Raw genomic sequence first — 18,402 nt, 5'->3', positions numbered from 1 at the left:
TCCAAACTTGTAGGTGGGGGCAGGGAGGAGGGGAATGAATATGTTGGGGCCATGCTACCAGCCACCATTCAATCTCCTGCCTCCCTTCTTCCCTCCCTTTTATAAAATGAGGTATTACTGTTGCCTTTCTCCTGTAATGAATTTTCTTTTTGTAATTTTCAGAAAGGGAGCGATGATTTTCTGCAGGCTTGAGTCATGTGGTCATTTTCCCGGTAAAATAACAGATCACTATAATGCTGACTCTGAAAATGTTTTTTTGTTTTTTTGTTTGTTTTATTTCTACTTCCAGGGGACTGCTGGAAGTGAGGCTATGGCCACAGAAGAAATGTCTAACCTGGTGAACTACATTCAGCCTGTCAAGTTTGAGTCATTTGAAATTTCAAAAAGTAAATTTTCCCTTGAGAAAAACCCCCCTTGTAGCATATAATGATTATGTTTTAAGTACAGAGTAATGGGAGCAAAGAATGTTACCCTTAACAGAGTTATTCATGTTTTCGAAGTCTTACGTAGATATACATTTTGACTGTCTTGTTATCTTTACACATATATGTAATAAATATACATGTGTTATAAGATATTAAAATAACTATATAAGAAAGTATTCTATGATGTTCCCCTAACATATTTAATAGGGCTACAGGCCATACATGGTTATCTCAAAGACACATGACCAGAGTACATCTAATTTGGAATTGTACTTTGCTTTTTGTTTGCAACACACAATGTAATCCATCTATTACATAAGTGGTAATGTTGAAATAAATTATCTACCTATTTCCCAAAAGGGAAGCAGGGAGAGACTTGATGAACCCTGATAATTGCAAATAGAAGCAATTTATCTATATTCCCTTTGTCCAGCACATTTTATGTATTTAGAAGAAAATGCATTAACTTCACATCACTTATGTTTCCCCTTTATTCAGCTCTACATCCATACTTACACAAAGAAAAATATCATCTTTACCCAGACAAAGGGCTTTTTATGAAAGTGCCCTTTGTACTTTGCATGAAGTGTAAGATACTATCAGATTAAGGGAATGCTTGAAACTTACTAGCTGCTTATAAGGGTGTGCCCTTAAAAACAGAAATGTTGCCCACATGTACTAGCTTCTAATCAAGGATGACTTTGCAGCTATATCAAAATCCAAGCCTCTACCAAACACACTTGTTTATATTTGTATAGTTTTCCAAATAGTGTTTGCCTCGTAGCGTATGGAATCTAGATCTCTACAACAAAGAATTCAACTTCCAAGATTATATATAATGATTTCTCAACATTTAATTCAATGTCTTAATTTCTGATGTTTCTTACAAGTTGTTTTATTTGACACATCCTAGCGTATTTTGATATCACTGTAATTTCATTGGCTGCAAAATGAGTTTCCCTAACTCTTTAGTAAAAGGCGGAAGATGTATGCGATCTGAAGAGAAACCAAAATATCCCCTAACTCTTTAGTTAAAAGCTCCAAGACAAGTAAATAAGTGTGAGAAAGAGCCAATACATTTAGATTCTTCAGAACCTGGAAACAGCACCAGCTAGACTCACAAACACACACTTTTTTCCTTGTGTTTAATATCATTTTATCAACTTTTAAAAAAAGAATAGTCAATATATTTTACCAAGTACCTATTAAAGTTGACTTTAATTAACAATCATGCTTAAAATAATAAATCATATAAAAGTAGATGTATGATGGACCAAAATAAGAGAAGTCAGGGTTTGCCTTAGAGTGAACCAGAGAAGGTGAGAAGGTAGATAAAGAAGCCTGGGAATGATTAAGACAAATGAGATTTTAATTTTTAAAGAGAGGTCAAAAAGGGAAAATACCTCAAAGATAACTCAGTTTAAAAAATTTAGAGCTATCTATCCACCTTGTACAACACTTATCTAAAATACTGTTTGTAATAGTTGGTTTTTAGTGGGGACGAGAGTAGAGAAAGTGACTCTCAGTCTTTCTAAACGAAGATAACTTTGTTTCTCTCACTCTAATCAGAGGCTTGAATTTCACTTTCAAAATATTTATCTTCTGTTTAGCACATTCACCTCTCTGGCCTCTATTTTACTGCATATTGTATTAGTCCATTCTCACGCTGCTATGAAGGAACACCCAGGACTGGGTAATTTATAAGGAAAAGAGGTTTAATTGACTCACAGTTCTGCATGGCTGGGGAGACCTCCGGAAATATAACAATCATGGCAGAAGGCACCTCTTCACAGGGCAACAGGAGAGAGAATGAGGCCGGGCAAGGGAAATGCCAGATGCTTATGAAACCATCAGATTTCATGAGACTAAACTTATAATCATCAGAACAACCACCCCCATATGGAAAACCACCCTCATAATTTAATGATCCCCACCTGGTAACATCCCTTGACACAAGGGGATTATAATTCAAGATGAGATTTTGGGTGAGGACACAGCCAAACCATATCACGTATCTAATATGAAAATGAAGTCATGAGACAGGAAAATTTCCAAGGATCATTCTGTTTTGAAAGACAGTAATTCTGTCATATTAGTTGTTTGAACCAAAAAAGTTTATACAAACTGAGAAGGTGACAATGTGGGTATGGAAGAGATAGTCAGCACCTAGCACAAACATTCCCATCGTCTCTTTTGTTAATCCCCACATTGGCCCTCAGAAAAAAATCTGGATAAATTTAGAACAAAATATTCCCATGGGGTCCCTGCTCCTCTGACAAATTTTTTTATTGCCACACTATACTCATCTAAAATTAATTCATGTTCCTAAATTACAAAGGCATAAATAGCTCTGACCCAATGAACAAATATTAGAAAAGACAACTAAGAAGACTCAACTTTTGTTACAAGTAAATTGTTCACTAGAAAAAAAATTAAATATTAAAGGTACATTAACGATTATTTGCCCTCAACTTCACTGAAAATTTGCCGATTTCTTTTATAATGTTATAATTTATAACAATTTTATTTCTCACCTTCCCTTTTTTGTTTTGTTGTTGCTTAACTCAGAAAGAAATAAAAGTTTTGAAATGTCTTCCTTCGTGGAAACCAAAGGACTTGAACAACTTACCAAGTCTCCGGTGGAATTTGTAGAGTATCCTTGATTTGACGAATGACTGCAGAATGAACACAGCTGGAGTCTTGTGCTATTTGTTCATTTGTTTTTTTTTTCTTTTTTTAAAATATTTTATTGCATTTTAGGTTTTGGGGTACATGTGAAGAACATGCAGGATTTTTGCATAGGTACATACATGACAATGTGGTTTGCTGCCTTCCTCCCCAACACCTATGTCTGGCATTTCTCCCCATGTTATCCCTCCCCAACTCTCCACCCACTGCTGTCCCCCGCCAGTCCCCCCCACAGACCTCGGTGTGTGATGCTTCCCTCCCTGTGTCCATGTGTTCTCATTGTTCAACACCCGCCAATGAGTGAGAACGTGGGGTGTTTGATTTTCTGTTCTTGTATCAGTTTGCTGAGAATGATGGTTTCCAGGTTCATCCATGTCCCTACAAAGGATATGAACTCATTATTTTTTAGGAGAAAGGCATAAAATGGCTTAAGCATATAGCCTGGAGGGACAAATAGTTTCAGGTCTCATACATAATGCTGTCTAGGGTAGTCTGGCCTATGGAATAAAAAACTGGTCTTGGAATAAAGGAAGCCTAGATTTCAAGGTTGCCTTCATACCACCAAGCTCTGTGTCCTTTGGCAATTTGCTTAATCCTGACTTTCCTTTTCTGTAAAACATAAATAATGATACCAGCTTTATGGTTTGCTCTTTGGATGAGGTACAACATATGTAACATGAGTGTGCATACTTTACACATATGTAAGATAATACGTAAAGAAATATATACCTTACTTGGCATCTCACATACTTATATGTACTACATGTCCAAATAGTAGGGATGATGATATTATAAATATAATATACATTGCTAAGAATGGCTTTATTGATATTACTGACAACAACGATTTTTGCTGTTATCCGTGAACTAAAATAAAGTGAACAAGGCTATTAAATTTATTTCATAAAATTAACACTAAATATCACAAAGTGCTCAATTTCATGTAGTAAATCCTAGAATAAAGTTAACCTTTAAAATTTATCAATGGAAAAAGAAATGTTGACTCCATAAATAAAGTTCTACTACAAAATTATCATCATTAGTATTCATTGTAGACTGTGTGACAGATCTTGTCTTATTTAATCTTCACAATAGTCCTATGATGTAGGAATTGTTAAATCTATTTTATAGATGAGGAAACTGAGGCACAGAAAAACAAAATAACTTGTCCAAGATTATTCGGCTAGCAAGTTTGAGAGTTGAGATTCAATTTCATTTTGTCTAGCTCAGAACCCTAACCAACCTTTATCTAACTTGGTGATAGGAAATAGTGTTTTAAAGACATTGCATCATCCAAAACTACAAGATTCTTAAGTTGGAAAACTGATGATGATAGGAACCAAACGTGAAGCAAGATCAGAAACTTCAACGCTACATTGACCTTGTTATTAGTTATAAAGAGTAACACAGTCTTGGCAAATAGCATTCCCAGAGAAGGTTAATAAAATGAGCAGACAGCATTTCAAAAATAGCTATACAGTGCATATTATCTACTTCTCCCAAACACAATATCATCCTTTCAAATGATTTAACACATTCCAGCCTCCTTGTGGGTCCTTAGTCATAAAGTCTGTCCTTAATACTCTCCACCAAAATCACATTGACTTTGGCTCAGCCACTTTTGCTACCTCATTGACTTTTACCCACAAGGCTCTGCAAAGCTGCTGCTATGCTTATGTGATAAGAGCATACTTATTCTGTTAGTTTAGAAAGCTTTTTGCATATTTAATATGACAACAAAAATGTTTGCTATTATGCATGAACTAAAATGAAACAGACTATTTAATTTCTTTGATTAAATTAACACTAAATATCCCAAATTAGCCCAATGAAATAAATCATCAATATATACTTCATTTTCCAAATGGAGAAAGACGGAAGATAGCTTCTCAGTTACTACTATTGAGTAAATATTTTTATAATTGTATTCACTACTTAACATGATGGTCCAGATATAACAAAATGCAGCTTAGCAGGATATATCCAAAAGGAACACGTGTGGATTCATCCAACTATATGCCTCAGCTCTTCTGGAATGCAGGTTGTCAGATGGTGGCACTTAATTTCCAGACGATGGGTAAGTACATGCTTGCTCCCATTAGGCTATGAAGTCACATTGCCAAGTGTCCCAAAACCATTCCCACATAAATGGGGAGACAAAATTGCCAGACTTGATTGAAAAAAATAAATAAAAGCAAATTTCAATGAAGGGAATATCAATGCAAAAATAAAAGTGAACTTTGAAAATTGAGATATTTTCTTCAATTATTCCATAAATGGATCTTTATTTCTACAGGTTTTGCATTATTTTTCAAATAAAAATTTTTAGACTTTTTAAAATAATACATACTTATTTTGAAAACAATGGAAAATTTAATAAGTATTTTAAAAACAAACGGCCAGGAATGCTACCAACTCAGAGATTCCACAGTGTTGACTTTTAGCTTTGTAATCTATGTCTTTTTTTTCTACATATAAGTGATTTTTCATGTAAATCCTCATGTAAAATAAATACATATATATTCATATGTACATATATAAACTCACTTAAGTGTCATACGGAGACATGCATTTCAGTAGCTGCATACTAAGCATATTTCACAATTCACTAAAAACTTATTTCTAGCCACTAAATTTCTTTTGGAAAAGTTTTTTTAAAAATAATTATTAACATTAAAATATATGAACATTTTAAGCACCTTTTTGGATATTACCAAATTGTCTGCAAAAAATGTGCTATGTTACTCTGCTGTCAGTAATGTTTGTTATGAGGTAGTTAGTCTCTCTCATTTGAGATCTTGGTTAAGTATTATCATTAAATAATAATAATTAAACCAGACAAAAATGTTATTTCACTGTTATTTTAAATTTCATTTCTGGAATTATTATTGAGGTTGAAATTTTTTAAAGTATGTTTCTTGGTTTTTGTATTTATGCTTTTATGAATTACAGATTCAGGACTATTGTCAATTTTCTTGTTGATTTATAACAACCCTTTTATTTCAAGGGTATATTGTCTTTTGCAAAACAGAGACAAATTCATTGGATGAGCTCAGGCTGATTAATGTTTAATTAAAGTTCTTGGTTTACTTGTATGATTACAGCCTCCCCATCCAGGATGAGAGCCCTATGGTCCCAGTTTTCTCATGGTTTCTTTTCTATTTAACCTTTCATCCATCAAAATTTAATTTTGGTACATAGTCTCAGTGAGAGCAATCCTTTTTTCAGCCTAAACAATCATGCCACTGAACTGGAATTACAGGTTAATAGATGCAGCCTTTTTTTGTTGTTGTTGTTAATTGAGACCCCTTTTTTTCACTTTATACCTTTTCCATTAATAAATTTGTCTGCCTTCCTGGATGCAATAACTCACTGTTTTTACTCTATTTTATAATATGGATTAATACCTGTAAGTGGTGATTCTCCTTTACTACTATTAATTTATAGTTCCTTTTTGGCCATTGCCAGTGAAATTATTTCAAATATTCTTAATTTAATCATATTGTTTCCCTTAACCACTAAAAAAAGAAAACTATTTTTTAATCATATTAAATTTATAAATTTATCTGACAAAAACTGACACCTTTTTAACTTTTAGTTTTTCTGTCATGAGAAAAATGCTTTTCTCTTTACTTTACAAATTGTTGTATTAGGTCCCTCAGCAAAATCACTCATCTTCATTACAGGTCTTGTTGTCTTAGATTGAATCTTTCTTTTTATTTATATTATATTTTTAACAGATTGTTTCTGGATATGTATATTTGTATATTTATTTATTTTATAAATGATTGCATTTTACAAATGATCATCTTTCTAAACTCTTACAATAGCCTATTTTTTGCAAGTAGATTGGAATTTTTAGACACACAAAGACAGTAATTTAATCATATCTAATTTCTCCACCTGTCTTATTTATTGCTTTGTACTGACCATTCTAGGATCTTAAATGAGGGTTCCAAGTGGGCATCTTTCTTTTTTTTTTTTCAGGAGGAAGTTCAACATTATGCCTTTTATTAAGTATCTATCAAGCTCTAAGCCACAATTAAGAGTGATTTGCAAGATATTTATGGCTTTTCTTTTTTAAAATCAATTAATTTAATTTTATTGATACATAATAGCTATACAAATGTTTGCAGTACATATGATAATTTGATATGGTCATAGAATAAAATCAGAATTATTGGTATATCTATCCCCTGAAATATTTATCTTTACATTAGAAACAATCAAATTGTTCTCTTCTAGCTATTTTTTAATGTACAAACTATTAATGTTAACTATAGTCATTTCCTTATCTATCAAACACCAGGTCTTACTTCTTCTATCTAAGTGAAGAGTGGGCATCTTTCTCTTTATCCTGATCCCAACATAAATTATACTGTTGTGATATCATCAAGTTGGATATTGGCTGCAACTTTGAGTCAGATATTCTTTAACACACTAAAGGACACGAGTTCTATTTGACTAACGTTGTAGAAGTTTGTATTGAATGTTATTAAATATCTCTTGGACATTCATTGGGATGATCATATGTTCATCTTTCAGGCATAAATGTGATGTTATCTTAATAGATCTTATCTCCTAATATGCAATTATCCTTTTGTTCCCAAGATAAGCTCTACTTATTTGTTGTGTATTATTTTTAGAACATATGACTTGCTAATGTAATTTTTAGGCTTTTGAAGTCAATTTTTTTCAAGTGTCCATTATTTTTCTTGAAATTGTGTCCAACTTTGGTTTCATAGTTATGTTTATAAAATAATAGTTTAATAAGAGAGAAAATTCACTTATTTTCCCTGCTCTGAAAATTATTTGTTACATGAGACTTTACAGTAATTATATCATCACCTCTTTATTAACCACATAAATAGAGATGAGTCATGACACAGATAATTTGGAACAGTTGACAACCTCCCAGATTATTTACAATTTTAATATGTATTTTTTCACCCTATCAGTTGCAATATGTGTGAATATTCATTTGATGTACTGACTGAGTCTGAGGAAAATTTTGACCAGTAACCTTTGTCCACTGGAAAAGAGTCCATGTATAATTAGATATTCATTGTAAGGAATCACAGAAGTCCAAATTTTAAAAAAGATTTTTTTTGTGTGCAAATTAAAAAGCAAGAAAAGGCATTATAGAATCCTCTTTTAATGAGGTAGGAGAAGTCCATTCTAAAAAACAAGTCTTGGGAGTATAAGTTGGTTTAAGCTTTCTGAAGGGCATTTTAGCAAGGCATCAAAGAAAGCTTTTCCAATGTGGACATCATTTGTCCTGGAAATTCCACTCATGAGAAAATCACTGATGATGTTTTCAAAGATTTTACCACAATGATGTTTATCAAAACATTATAAGTTAGGGTGAAAAATTAGAAGGAACATATATGTGCCCCAAAAGGGGGCTGGTTAAATATATTCTAATATATGCTTATATATTAAAATAATATATTTAATATAGTATATATTAGATATATTAGAATAATATACTTAATATATATTAGATATACTAGAATAATATATTTATTTTATTATATATTAGATATGTTAGAATAATATATTTAGTATATTACATATTAGATATATATGTATATAATACATATTATTCTAATATATTTAATCAAAGGAATTTCAGACAGCTTTTATAATTAAGGCAGATAAATATTAAATGAAATCAACATACTGTATGCCAACAATATATTTGAAGTGGAAAAGCAGATTGTGCACCCACCTGTTGGCAGTGATTATTTCTGGATTTGGGGGCTACAGGTAAATTTATTTTTGAGATGGAGTTTCACTCCTGTTGCCCAAGCTGGAGTGCAACAGCACAGTCTCAGCTCACCACAACCTCTGCCTCCCGGGTTCAAGTGATCCTCCTGCCTCAGCCTCCCGAGTAACTGGGATTACAGGCATATGCCACCATGCCCGGTTAATTTTGTATTTTTAGTAGAGACGGGGTTTCTCCATGTTAGCCAGGCTGGTCTTGAATTCCCAACCTCAGATGATCTGCCCATCTTGGCCTCCCAAATTGTTGAGATTACAGACATGAGCCACTGCACCCAGTCAATTTTTTTTTCTTATCTGTGTTTTCTACATTTCTACAGTGACTAACTCTCTTGTAAAGGAGTCCATTCACAAAAGTGGACTGTGATAAATCTTACTTTACAATCTTACTTTCTTATTCCAAATATCGATACTCTCACAATAAGGCTTGTGTTTTTGATATTCAGACCTGGCTATGCAAATAAATATGGGCATGTATGAATACAATGGGAAGAGTGGCTACAGACTGAAGCCAGAATTCATGAGGAGGCCTGACAAGCATTTTGATCCATTTACTGAAGGCATCGTAGATGGGATAGTAGCAAACACTTTATCTGTTAAGGTATGTACACCCCATCACCAAATTGTTCCTAACAATAGTCTTGAATTTATCTACATTGCATAAAGAAGTGGCTTAGTCATTTAAAATGTAACTAGCAAAGACTCTACTTTCTTCATACATTTTTTTTCCTCTAACGATCAAATTCGCACTAAAAGTTTTCAAGGCCACATGGATGAGATAAAGGGGCCAAATCTCATTCTTAATATAATAAAAGTCTGACTCTAAATCAATAAAATGAGTTGGAGAGATTCATCATGATCAATCCTCTTTTTTTGGTGTAAATATCCTACTGTGAAAAAGTGGCCCATATTGGAGAGATTTTCTGGTCTTTTTTTCCCCTTTGGTTCTGAGCGAAATCAGAGAAAGAACATTCCCTCAATAGATTATCAAATATTAAACAAAAGCTTTCAAGTTACTTTAAGTGGTTTTTTAAAAAATATTCCAGAGTATTCAGAAATTTTAAAAGACATATTAATGATATCTAACTCTAAACAATTCCAAATGATTTTTTAGTCTTTGAAATTGATGTTATACCAGATATAATTTTTTTAGATGTCAGAAAATATTTTTAATGCTATGAAAGGAGAATCAATTTTTTAGAATACTTTTTTTTACAAGGATTCTTCATTGTTAAAGCTTTTTAAAAATATTGTCTCTTTAACTGAATAACTATAGAACTAAGAGACTTTTTTACTGGACATAAATGCAATTTTTTTTATTAACCTTAAACAAAGGCATTTGAAAAACTATGTAAAAAACTTTCTGTCACAGCTTCACTAATTTCTTTATGCCTTAATCAGTTGAGCACATTTTTACCTTAAAATTTATATCACTTTATATCAAGGGTTTAAAAAATAAAATTTCAATGAAGTGTCTCATAATTATATCTTTTGAAATTACTTCAAGCCACATATATAAAGATTTCAAGTTGGCAGAATTAGAGTTTTTTGCCACCATTTTGTCTGATTTCTGGCCCAGTCATAAGCTTGGAAATTCTGTCTCCTTTCATAAGCTGGAGCTCAGAAAGTTCTTGACCAGCAGGCAACTTTATTGTGACCAGATAATCCAGATTTACCAGGTTTAGTCTGTCAGCACTTGCTTCCCGCTGTTCCCCTTCCTGGTATACAGCAGAAGGACATCTTGTTTGCTTCCATTAACCTTTATGACAGGGGATGGATACCTCAGATTTTGAAAATTTGGATAGAAACAGAGGCAGACATGGAAGACATTTTATAAATATGTAATATTAAAAATCTTTTTTAAGTCTATAATATCCGTTAGTTCTGTAGCTAGACAAATAATATCTAACATTGTATAGATGCTGACATTGTGTGAGATTGGGGTAACAATAAACTGATCTTGATGGTTTAAAGTGAATACTTGTTCATTTATTCCTCCTACGATACTTTTATATTAATTGACTGCTTCTAACTTCACCATTTTCAAAATTCCTCTACCAGCCTGTATTAGTCTGTTTTCACACTGCTATAAAGAACTACCTGAGACTGGGTAATTTATAAAGAAAAGAGGTTTAATTGACTCACAGTTCCAGATGGCTTAGGAGGCCTCAGGAAACTTACAATTATGGTGGAAAGTGAAGGGGAAGCAAAGCACATCTCACATGAGGTGAGGAGTGAGAGCATGAGGGGAGAACTGCCACACACTTTTAAACCATCAGATCTTGGGAGAACTCACTATCACGAGAACAGCATGGGAAAAACCACCCGCATGCTCCAATCACCTCCCACCAGGTCCCTCCCCAAACATGTGGGGATTACAATTCAACACGAGGTATGGGTGGGGACACAGAACCAAGCCATATCAGGACCCTTTAAGCAAAAGAGAAATCGTATGTCTATTCTTGCTTCTATTCCATTTTTCTTATAATTCAACATTCACCAGCAGCATTTGTGACTTTTTAAAGTATTCTCCTATGTCTTTGTTATTTGCATATCAAAACTCCTTATGGATTGATTGATTGATTGATTTTCTAGATTATTTCAGGTCAGTTTCTTTCTGATAAGAAAGTTGGGACTTATGTAGAAGTGGATATGTTTGGTTTGCCTGTGGATACAAGGAGGAAGGCATTTAAGACGAAGACATCCCAAGGAAATGCTGTGAATCCTGTCTGGGAAGAAGAACCTATTGTGTTCAAAAAGGTTGGTCACATGTTCTTGATATGAGCTATAACTGCATTTCTCAGGTGTTTTACATTGAGAAAATAATGAAATGGTGAATTATTTATTGTTTAATTTGAAAATTTACACATTTATAAAGCAATTACCTTTTGAAGGCCATTCTGAAAACTCTTCAAGATTTCTGTGAATCGCTTGTTTGGATTTTCAGAATTGTATTGTAAATAATTCATTTTTGTTTGCCTCAAATGGACGGTCATAAAAACATATAAATCTAACTCATATCATCTGATAGTAAAAGTGATAAATGATACATTTTAATTATAACACAAATGAAGTAGAGGGGAAGTAGGGAATAATATAGTGGCTGAGAGAAGAAAAATCCATACTTTAAAAGGAATATTATTTAAATTCCCTAAAATCTCTAGCCACAGAGAGCTGGCCATTCAGTCTTGTCTGGGTTCTATCTAATAAAGTTAAAACCTTTCACACTCGACTAGGCCCTTCTCTTCCTTCACCAAAAAGGAAATCTTCACACATGCTTATCATGTAAAGGAAGAAAACAAGCTCAGTGGGAAGTAGACTTTTTACCCTCTTTGCTTTTATATGGCCAAAATGTCCACAAAGCCAGTCTTCTGCAAAGAGAATAGCTATACGAAAACTTTCTGTTCTCTGGGATTTTTCCATAGTTTAACTGAGTTTAATAATCTTGTTTACTATAGTGTTTACTTCTTAGGGTTATTATGAATTTTGAATAAGTGAATACATTAACCACACTTAAAAAATGTCTAGCACAATAAAAATATTCAATAAATGTGAGTTTGCTGTTTTTGTAAACAATAAATTTTTAAAGAGATAGTTGACCTCATGTCTTGAAATGAGCTATAACTGCATATTTTAGATGTTTCACGCTGAGGAAAGAAATGAGTAATTGCTTGTTGCGTACTATAGGAATTTACAAATTTATAAAGCAATTGTATTTTAAAAACTATCCTGAAAGCTACTGTTGTTTTTCCAGTAATGGTTGTTTTTATGTTTTTTGCTCTCACTTTGAAGATACAGAAGTAATTTGATTTGAAAACATAAACACAATATTCATGTGGTAATAAGACCACTAAACTCTCTTTATTTAAGGATAGAACTTTTGTCATTTCCACATTTAGAATGTTCATGTAAAAATAAAACAACCTATCTTTTTTTAACAAATGCCTCATTAAGGCAAGGTGATAAAACATAGATGAAGCCCTATCCCTGGCCACCCATGTCTTCTCCTCTGAAAATGAGACATACAGAGCAACATCTTAACTTTTGTCGAAATTAGCTAAGTAGAAACTTCTACTTGGATCTGAAAAGCAAATTCTGATTGAATAATACCTTTCTAATTATTTCTTGGAACTGTTCATTCTTATAACCAGGTGTCCTTAATGTCCCTTGTAGGTGGTTCTTCCTACTCTGGCCTGTTTGAGAATAGCAGTTTATGAAGAAGGAGGTAAATTTATTGGCCACCGTATCTTGCCAGTGCAAGCCATTCGACCAGGTATGGATAATGTGCTGAGAAACTTTTTATCAAAGTTTCAAAGACAATCATCACTGCTTAGAATATTACTAGGAAATGATTTCAGAAACTATTTTCTGCTTTGTAATTTTGTTAGATAACAAGGGCTATGAGATTATTTAAATTTGACAGTTACGTGTTTTGTGACATGTTGTGGTATTAATATATTAGTCAACTCTTGCAACAATAATTATATGTAACAAACAATCTGAAAAGATATATGCCAGTATTTGTCTTCATGCTCATAAGTCTGTGGGTTGGCTGAGTTTGGCAGATCTAGCCTGAGCTCAGCTGCATAGCTGTGCTTCAGGTTCTGGGTTGGGTCTATGTCTGTCCCACATACACTCACTCTGGGGCACAGGCTGAAGCGGCAATGGCTTCCACAATATGAACTTCTCTTGGCAGACCATCAGAATACAAAGAGCAAATCTAACTCCGCATGTGCATTTTAAGCCTCTGCTTATACCAAATTACTAACATACTGTTGACCAAAGCAGAGCATATACTAAGCACAAGTCAAGAAATATGTCAAGGCTGGGCATGGTGGCTCATCCCCATAATCTCAGCACTTTGGGAGGCTGAGGCAGGAGGATTTCTTGAGGCCAGAAGTTTGAAACCAGCCTGGGCAACATGGTGAGACCCTCTCTCTACAAAAAATAATAATAATAATAAATAAAGAAAGAAGTCACATCAAGTATGATTCTGTAATGGATACAAGTTTGGATCAATAATTTAATCTATGACATATGATTTTGAATTCTCTTTTATGGGAAAAAACATGGTTGGAAAGGGAAAAAAAATCACAATGTTTTCTTGTCTAATGAGAAAAATAATACCTTATTTAAAACTGTTATTACAATGAAAAACATGACCTGTTTTTCATTGAAAGTCATCTCAAATACATGTTTTCATCACATAGATGTGCGTGGTTATGACTAACATTATGAAAGGAAATGTGTGCTACACAGCATTATTCTCACCCTCCAGGCTATCACTATATCTGTCTAAGGAATGAAAGGAACCAGCCTCTGACACTGCCTGCTGTCTTTGTCTACATAGAAGTGAAAGACTATGTGCCAGACACATATGCAGGTAAACAACTTAACTCAAATACCCCTTTACTCAAAGAATTATGTCTGTCTGAGTCACCGTATGCTTTTGGGTTAGTGCAAGGAAAACTGAACCAAACAAAAGCAGGAGATTCTGGCTTCAGAATCACCCCTACTTTCGTGTGTGTTTAGAGATAAATTGTTCAAGCCATTGTGAATATATTTTAATTTGATGTATTTTAATTTAAATCACAGCACCTTGGTTTTTTGAATGTTTACTCCTTGATAGTCTTATTCTCATGGGCCCAGCACTTAACAACTCATGTTACCCATTACAACAGATGTCTAGGTCTGTACACCGAATTTATCTTCCACCAGTTTTAGAATGCTGATTCTTTTCATGGGTGACATCATTATTTTAAGAAATTAACCAAGAATCATAAATGTAAATGCTTATACTGCCAAGTAGCTTGGCTGTAAGACACTGGGGAGCGGTGGAGACTATGGTAAACTTGGGGCACATGGGCCATCCAAAGCTGGCAGCCATAACTCATTCTAGCTAGGCACTGCCATTCAAATGATAACTATATTGCCAAATCATTGGGTTATTCCAACAGTCCAGAAAGTAGGCTTTTTATGTGAAATGTCTCCGTTTATAAAACGTCATTGGGCCAAATAGGACAATTGTGTGGTCCATTGCTGGAATGGATTGGACCCTCAAAAAGAAACTAAAGAATTAAGAGTATTGAGGGATCCTGAGTTGGAGCCTGTCCAGTTTGACTCTTAGACCTAAACTCTTAATTTCTCTCTTCCTTAAGTTTCAATAGAGTTTTCACCCTTGTCCATGTTCAAAGTGTTGAATAAAGGAGTAGATAGTTATATGGGTAGATGGAAGAATGAAAGACGAATGATGAATGAATGGGTGGTTGGATGGATGGGTGGGTAGATGGGTGATGAATGAATGCATGAACTAATGGTCAGATAGATGAGTAAATAGATGGATGACAGATCCTCAATACCTCCAGGACCTCTGATCTAAAATGTCTTTTCCCTATTTAGATGTCATTGAAGCTTTATCAAACCCAATCCGATATGTGAACCTGATGGAGCAGAGAGCAAAGCAGTTGGCTGCTTTGACACTGGAAGATGAAGAAGAAGTAAAGAAAGAGGTGAGAGGGCGTTTTAATCTCATGTATAGCATTAAGCATGATTTCCACACCTACTTGCTGGCCTTGCCTAAGTAATATCTCACACCTCAGGAGAAATAGCACAGTGGAACAACACTTTCATGGAGTTCAGAATCATGTCACAGAACATCTAGATGATTGGCTTAAATTTTTCACATTTCATTTCCTTTTGGCATTCTGTGCATATTATCTTGTGATAAAATTAAACTGTACACATCTTGCTATTTCAGATGAAACTTTCTATGTGATTCCATGCTAATTAAAGGTGATGAAGGCACTTAAAAAGGAAGATAATCATCAAATAATTTAGTATTTCCCTTTGTCTTTAACATAATATGCAGGATTTTCAAGGTGCTTTTCTGATTTTTTTATAATACATAAAATATTTAACATAATACCTGGAAAATAGTATGAACCATAAAGAGTCTACTGTTATTATTACATGGTATATTTATGTATTATAATGTATGTCCTCCAAATAATTGATATAGCATTCTAATTAGATGTCACAATACAAAGAATAATTAAGGAAGGGTCTAAAAACAGTAGAAATGAAATTTAAAAATCTAAAGCCTCTATATAGACTGGCAGTCTTTTTGCTTTTTAAAAAAGTGAACTTTAAACTTGATTATTGAGGGTACTGATATTAAAAATAGTGATAGAAATTGGCTATTTTCATATTTTATTCAGAGGAAAAACCTGAGGAAAAAACATAGAAATGGAGAACTATCAGTATGGGGAAAAAACCTTGAAAATTATTTTCATAACTATAATAGTTATCCATTAAATAGTTATTTTAAATAGTCTATTAAAGTTGATATTGTTCATTAAGTAATGTTTTTCTTATTTCAAAAGTATTCTAGGTTTGTTATAGAAAATTTAAAACATAAAAATGAGAAAAGAAAACAACAAAAAACAACTGTAATTCAAACACCAATCCACTCAGAGACAGCCACAGTGAATGTGGGGCGTATTCATAGCTAGCTTTTTTATGCACAATTATTACTTTTTCACAAAATGGGATAATATTCACAGTCTGTGTTTTAAGTGAAAATAAAAGTACTAAATATCTCATTGTCCATGTAATTAAATGTTCTTCTATGACATGACTTAATGACTCAAAGCCTTCTATCCTATAGCTCCACCATAATTTAATTACTAAGTCCCCAATTATTGGATATTTGCAATGCTGCACTATTGTTTTTATATTTATGGGTACATAGTAGGCATATATATTATGGGGTGCATGAGATATTCTGATACAGGCATACTGATTTTTGTATGCTGATTTTTAATCCTGCAACTTTACTGAAGGTTCATCAGTTTTAAGAGTTTGTTTGTAGAGTCATTAGGTTTTTCCAAATATAAGATCATACCATCTGCAAACAGGAATAATTTGACGTTTTCCAATTTGTATATCCTTTATTTCATTTTGTTGTCTAATTGTTCTAGCTAGGATTTCCAGTACTATGTTGAATAATAGTGGTGAAAGTGAGCATCCTTGTCTTATTCCAGATCTTAGAGGAAAGGCTTTCAGTTTTTCTTTATTCAGTTTGATACTAGCTGTTCAACTGTTATATATGGCTTTCATTGTGTTGATGTATGTTCCTTCTATACCCAGGTGGGGTATAGAAGGTGGGGGTTTTTTTTAGGGTTTTTATCATAAGGGACGTTGAATTTTATTAAATGTGTTTTCAACGTCAATTGAAATGATCATATGGGGTTTTTTTTCCTTCATTCTGTTGATATGATGTATTACATTGATCGATTTGCATATGTTGAGCCATCCTTGCATCTCGGATAAATCCCACTGGGGAGAATAACAGCTCAGTCCCTTACTTGTGGTGGGCAACTTCTGTGTTACAATTCATGCTCCAGAGCGCCCTGTGGGATCAGTCTGAGGCTGGAGTTTGCCTGAGGCCACATTAGACTTACCTTCCTTCCTGTATTAATCTGCTTGTGTCACCTCTCTGCAGTTTTTTTCCTGAGCGCATTCTCTCAGTTACTCATGTGCTCAAGAATCCTCATGTCCACTTCTGCTTCTAGGGAAACCAGCGATGCTAAGTAGTTTGCTGTTTTATAAATAAATACAAGAATGAGTTCCCTTTCTGAATTAATTGCTTGGGAAATAGAATTTAAATATTTGGCAATAGTTACATCTTTCATTTTAATATTTCTTCACTGATAATGATGCTTTTTCTCTTTTCCATGGCCTTTAAAATATTAAGAATAGAGAATTCTGTGAGTTTCTCATTTTACTCATATAAACATCAGTATGAAATTAATTTCTCTCTTTGGAAATCTACCGAAGGCTCTCAAATTCTTTTCTCTTTTTACTGCTTTACTTAATAGCATATTTAAGAAAGTATAATTCAAGGTAAAGATAATTTACATAGATATAAATAAATCACTATTAGTAGCATTCTTCTCTAAATAGAAAATGGGACCTATTAGGTATGATGCATATTACGTGAGTGGCAAAGTTATCTGAATAACAAGCTCCTGTGACACACAGTTTACCTATGTAACAGACCCACACATGTACCCCTGAACCTAAAATAAAAGTTAAAAAAAAAAAGAAAACAGGAGCATCTTTTTTCAACTGTCTGTATTTTGTTCTGTAAGAAATAGAGATTAAAAGAAAGCATTTTCAAGTGAAATTACATGTATTTTCAGTATTTAGAAGAAATGCTTTTTAGATTATCAACTTTAACCCATTCATTAACCATTGTCTTTAAGAAATAAGCACTTGCTTCAAGAGAACATTTCAACACTATCATATTTCAGCCCACTTTTTATATTGTCTGACTCACACGTTCTTGTGAGTGAGCTGAAATTTATCTAAAATTGTTTACAAATATTAGCTGGGTGTGCTGACACATGCCTGTAGTCCCAGCTACTTGGCAGCCTGAGGCAGGAGAATCACTTGAGTCAGAGACAGAGCCTACAATGAACTATGAATGCACTACTGCACCCTA

The 18,402-nt window shown here is 33.5% G+C and overlaps 1 protein-coding gene across 2 annotated transcripts in view; it reads left to right on the top strand.

Moving 5' to 3' along the window:
- PLCB1 (phospholipase C beta 1) overlaps nucleotides 1-18,402 on the top strand; it is a 747,552-nt gene that overhangs the window by 587,952 nt on the left and 141,198 nt on the right. For both annotated transcript variants that reach the window (XM_064382245.1, XM_064382246.1), the window contains exons 16-23: nucleotides 290-386; nucleotides 2,994-3,078; nucleotides 5,066-5,190; nucleotides 9,344-9,498; nucleotides 11,493-11,657; nucleotides 13,071-13,170; nucleotides 14,176-14,280; nucleotides 15,297-15,406. In XM_064382245.1, the coding sequence (XP_064238315.1) occupies nucleotides 290-386; nucleotides 2,994-3,078; nucleotides 5,066-5,190; nucleotides 9,344-9,498; nucleotides 11,493-11,657; nucleotides 13,071-13,170; nucleotides 14,176-14,280; nucleotides 15,297-15,406 (942 nt within the window). The remainder of the gene's footprint in view (nucleotides 1-289; nucleotides 387-2,993; nucleotides 3,079-5,065; nucleotides 5,191-9,343; nucleotides 9,499-11,492; nucleotides 11,658-13,070; nucleotides 13,171-14,175; nucleotides 14,281-15,296; nucleotides 15,407-18,402) is intronic.

This window comes from Aotus nancymaae, unplaced genomic scaffold (assembly GCF_030222135.1).
Source record: "Aotus nancymaae isolate 86718 unplaced genomic scaffold, 86718_ANA_hifiasm-v0.15.2.pri h1tg000029l, whole genome shotgun sequence".
In the NCBI taxonomy this organism is placed as follows: domain Eukaryota; kingdom Metazoa; phylum Chordata; class Mammalia; order Primates; family Aotidae; genus Aotus; species Aotus nancymaae.
This window is presented reverse-complemented; position numbering and strand designations above follow the sequence as displayed.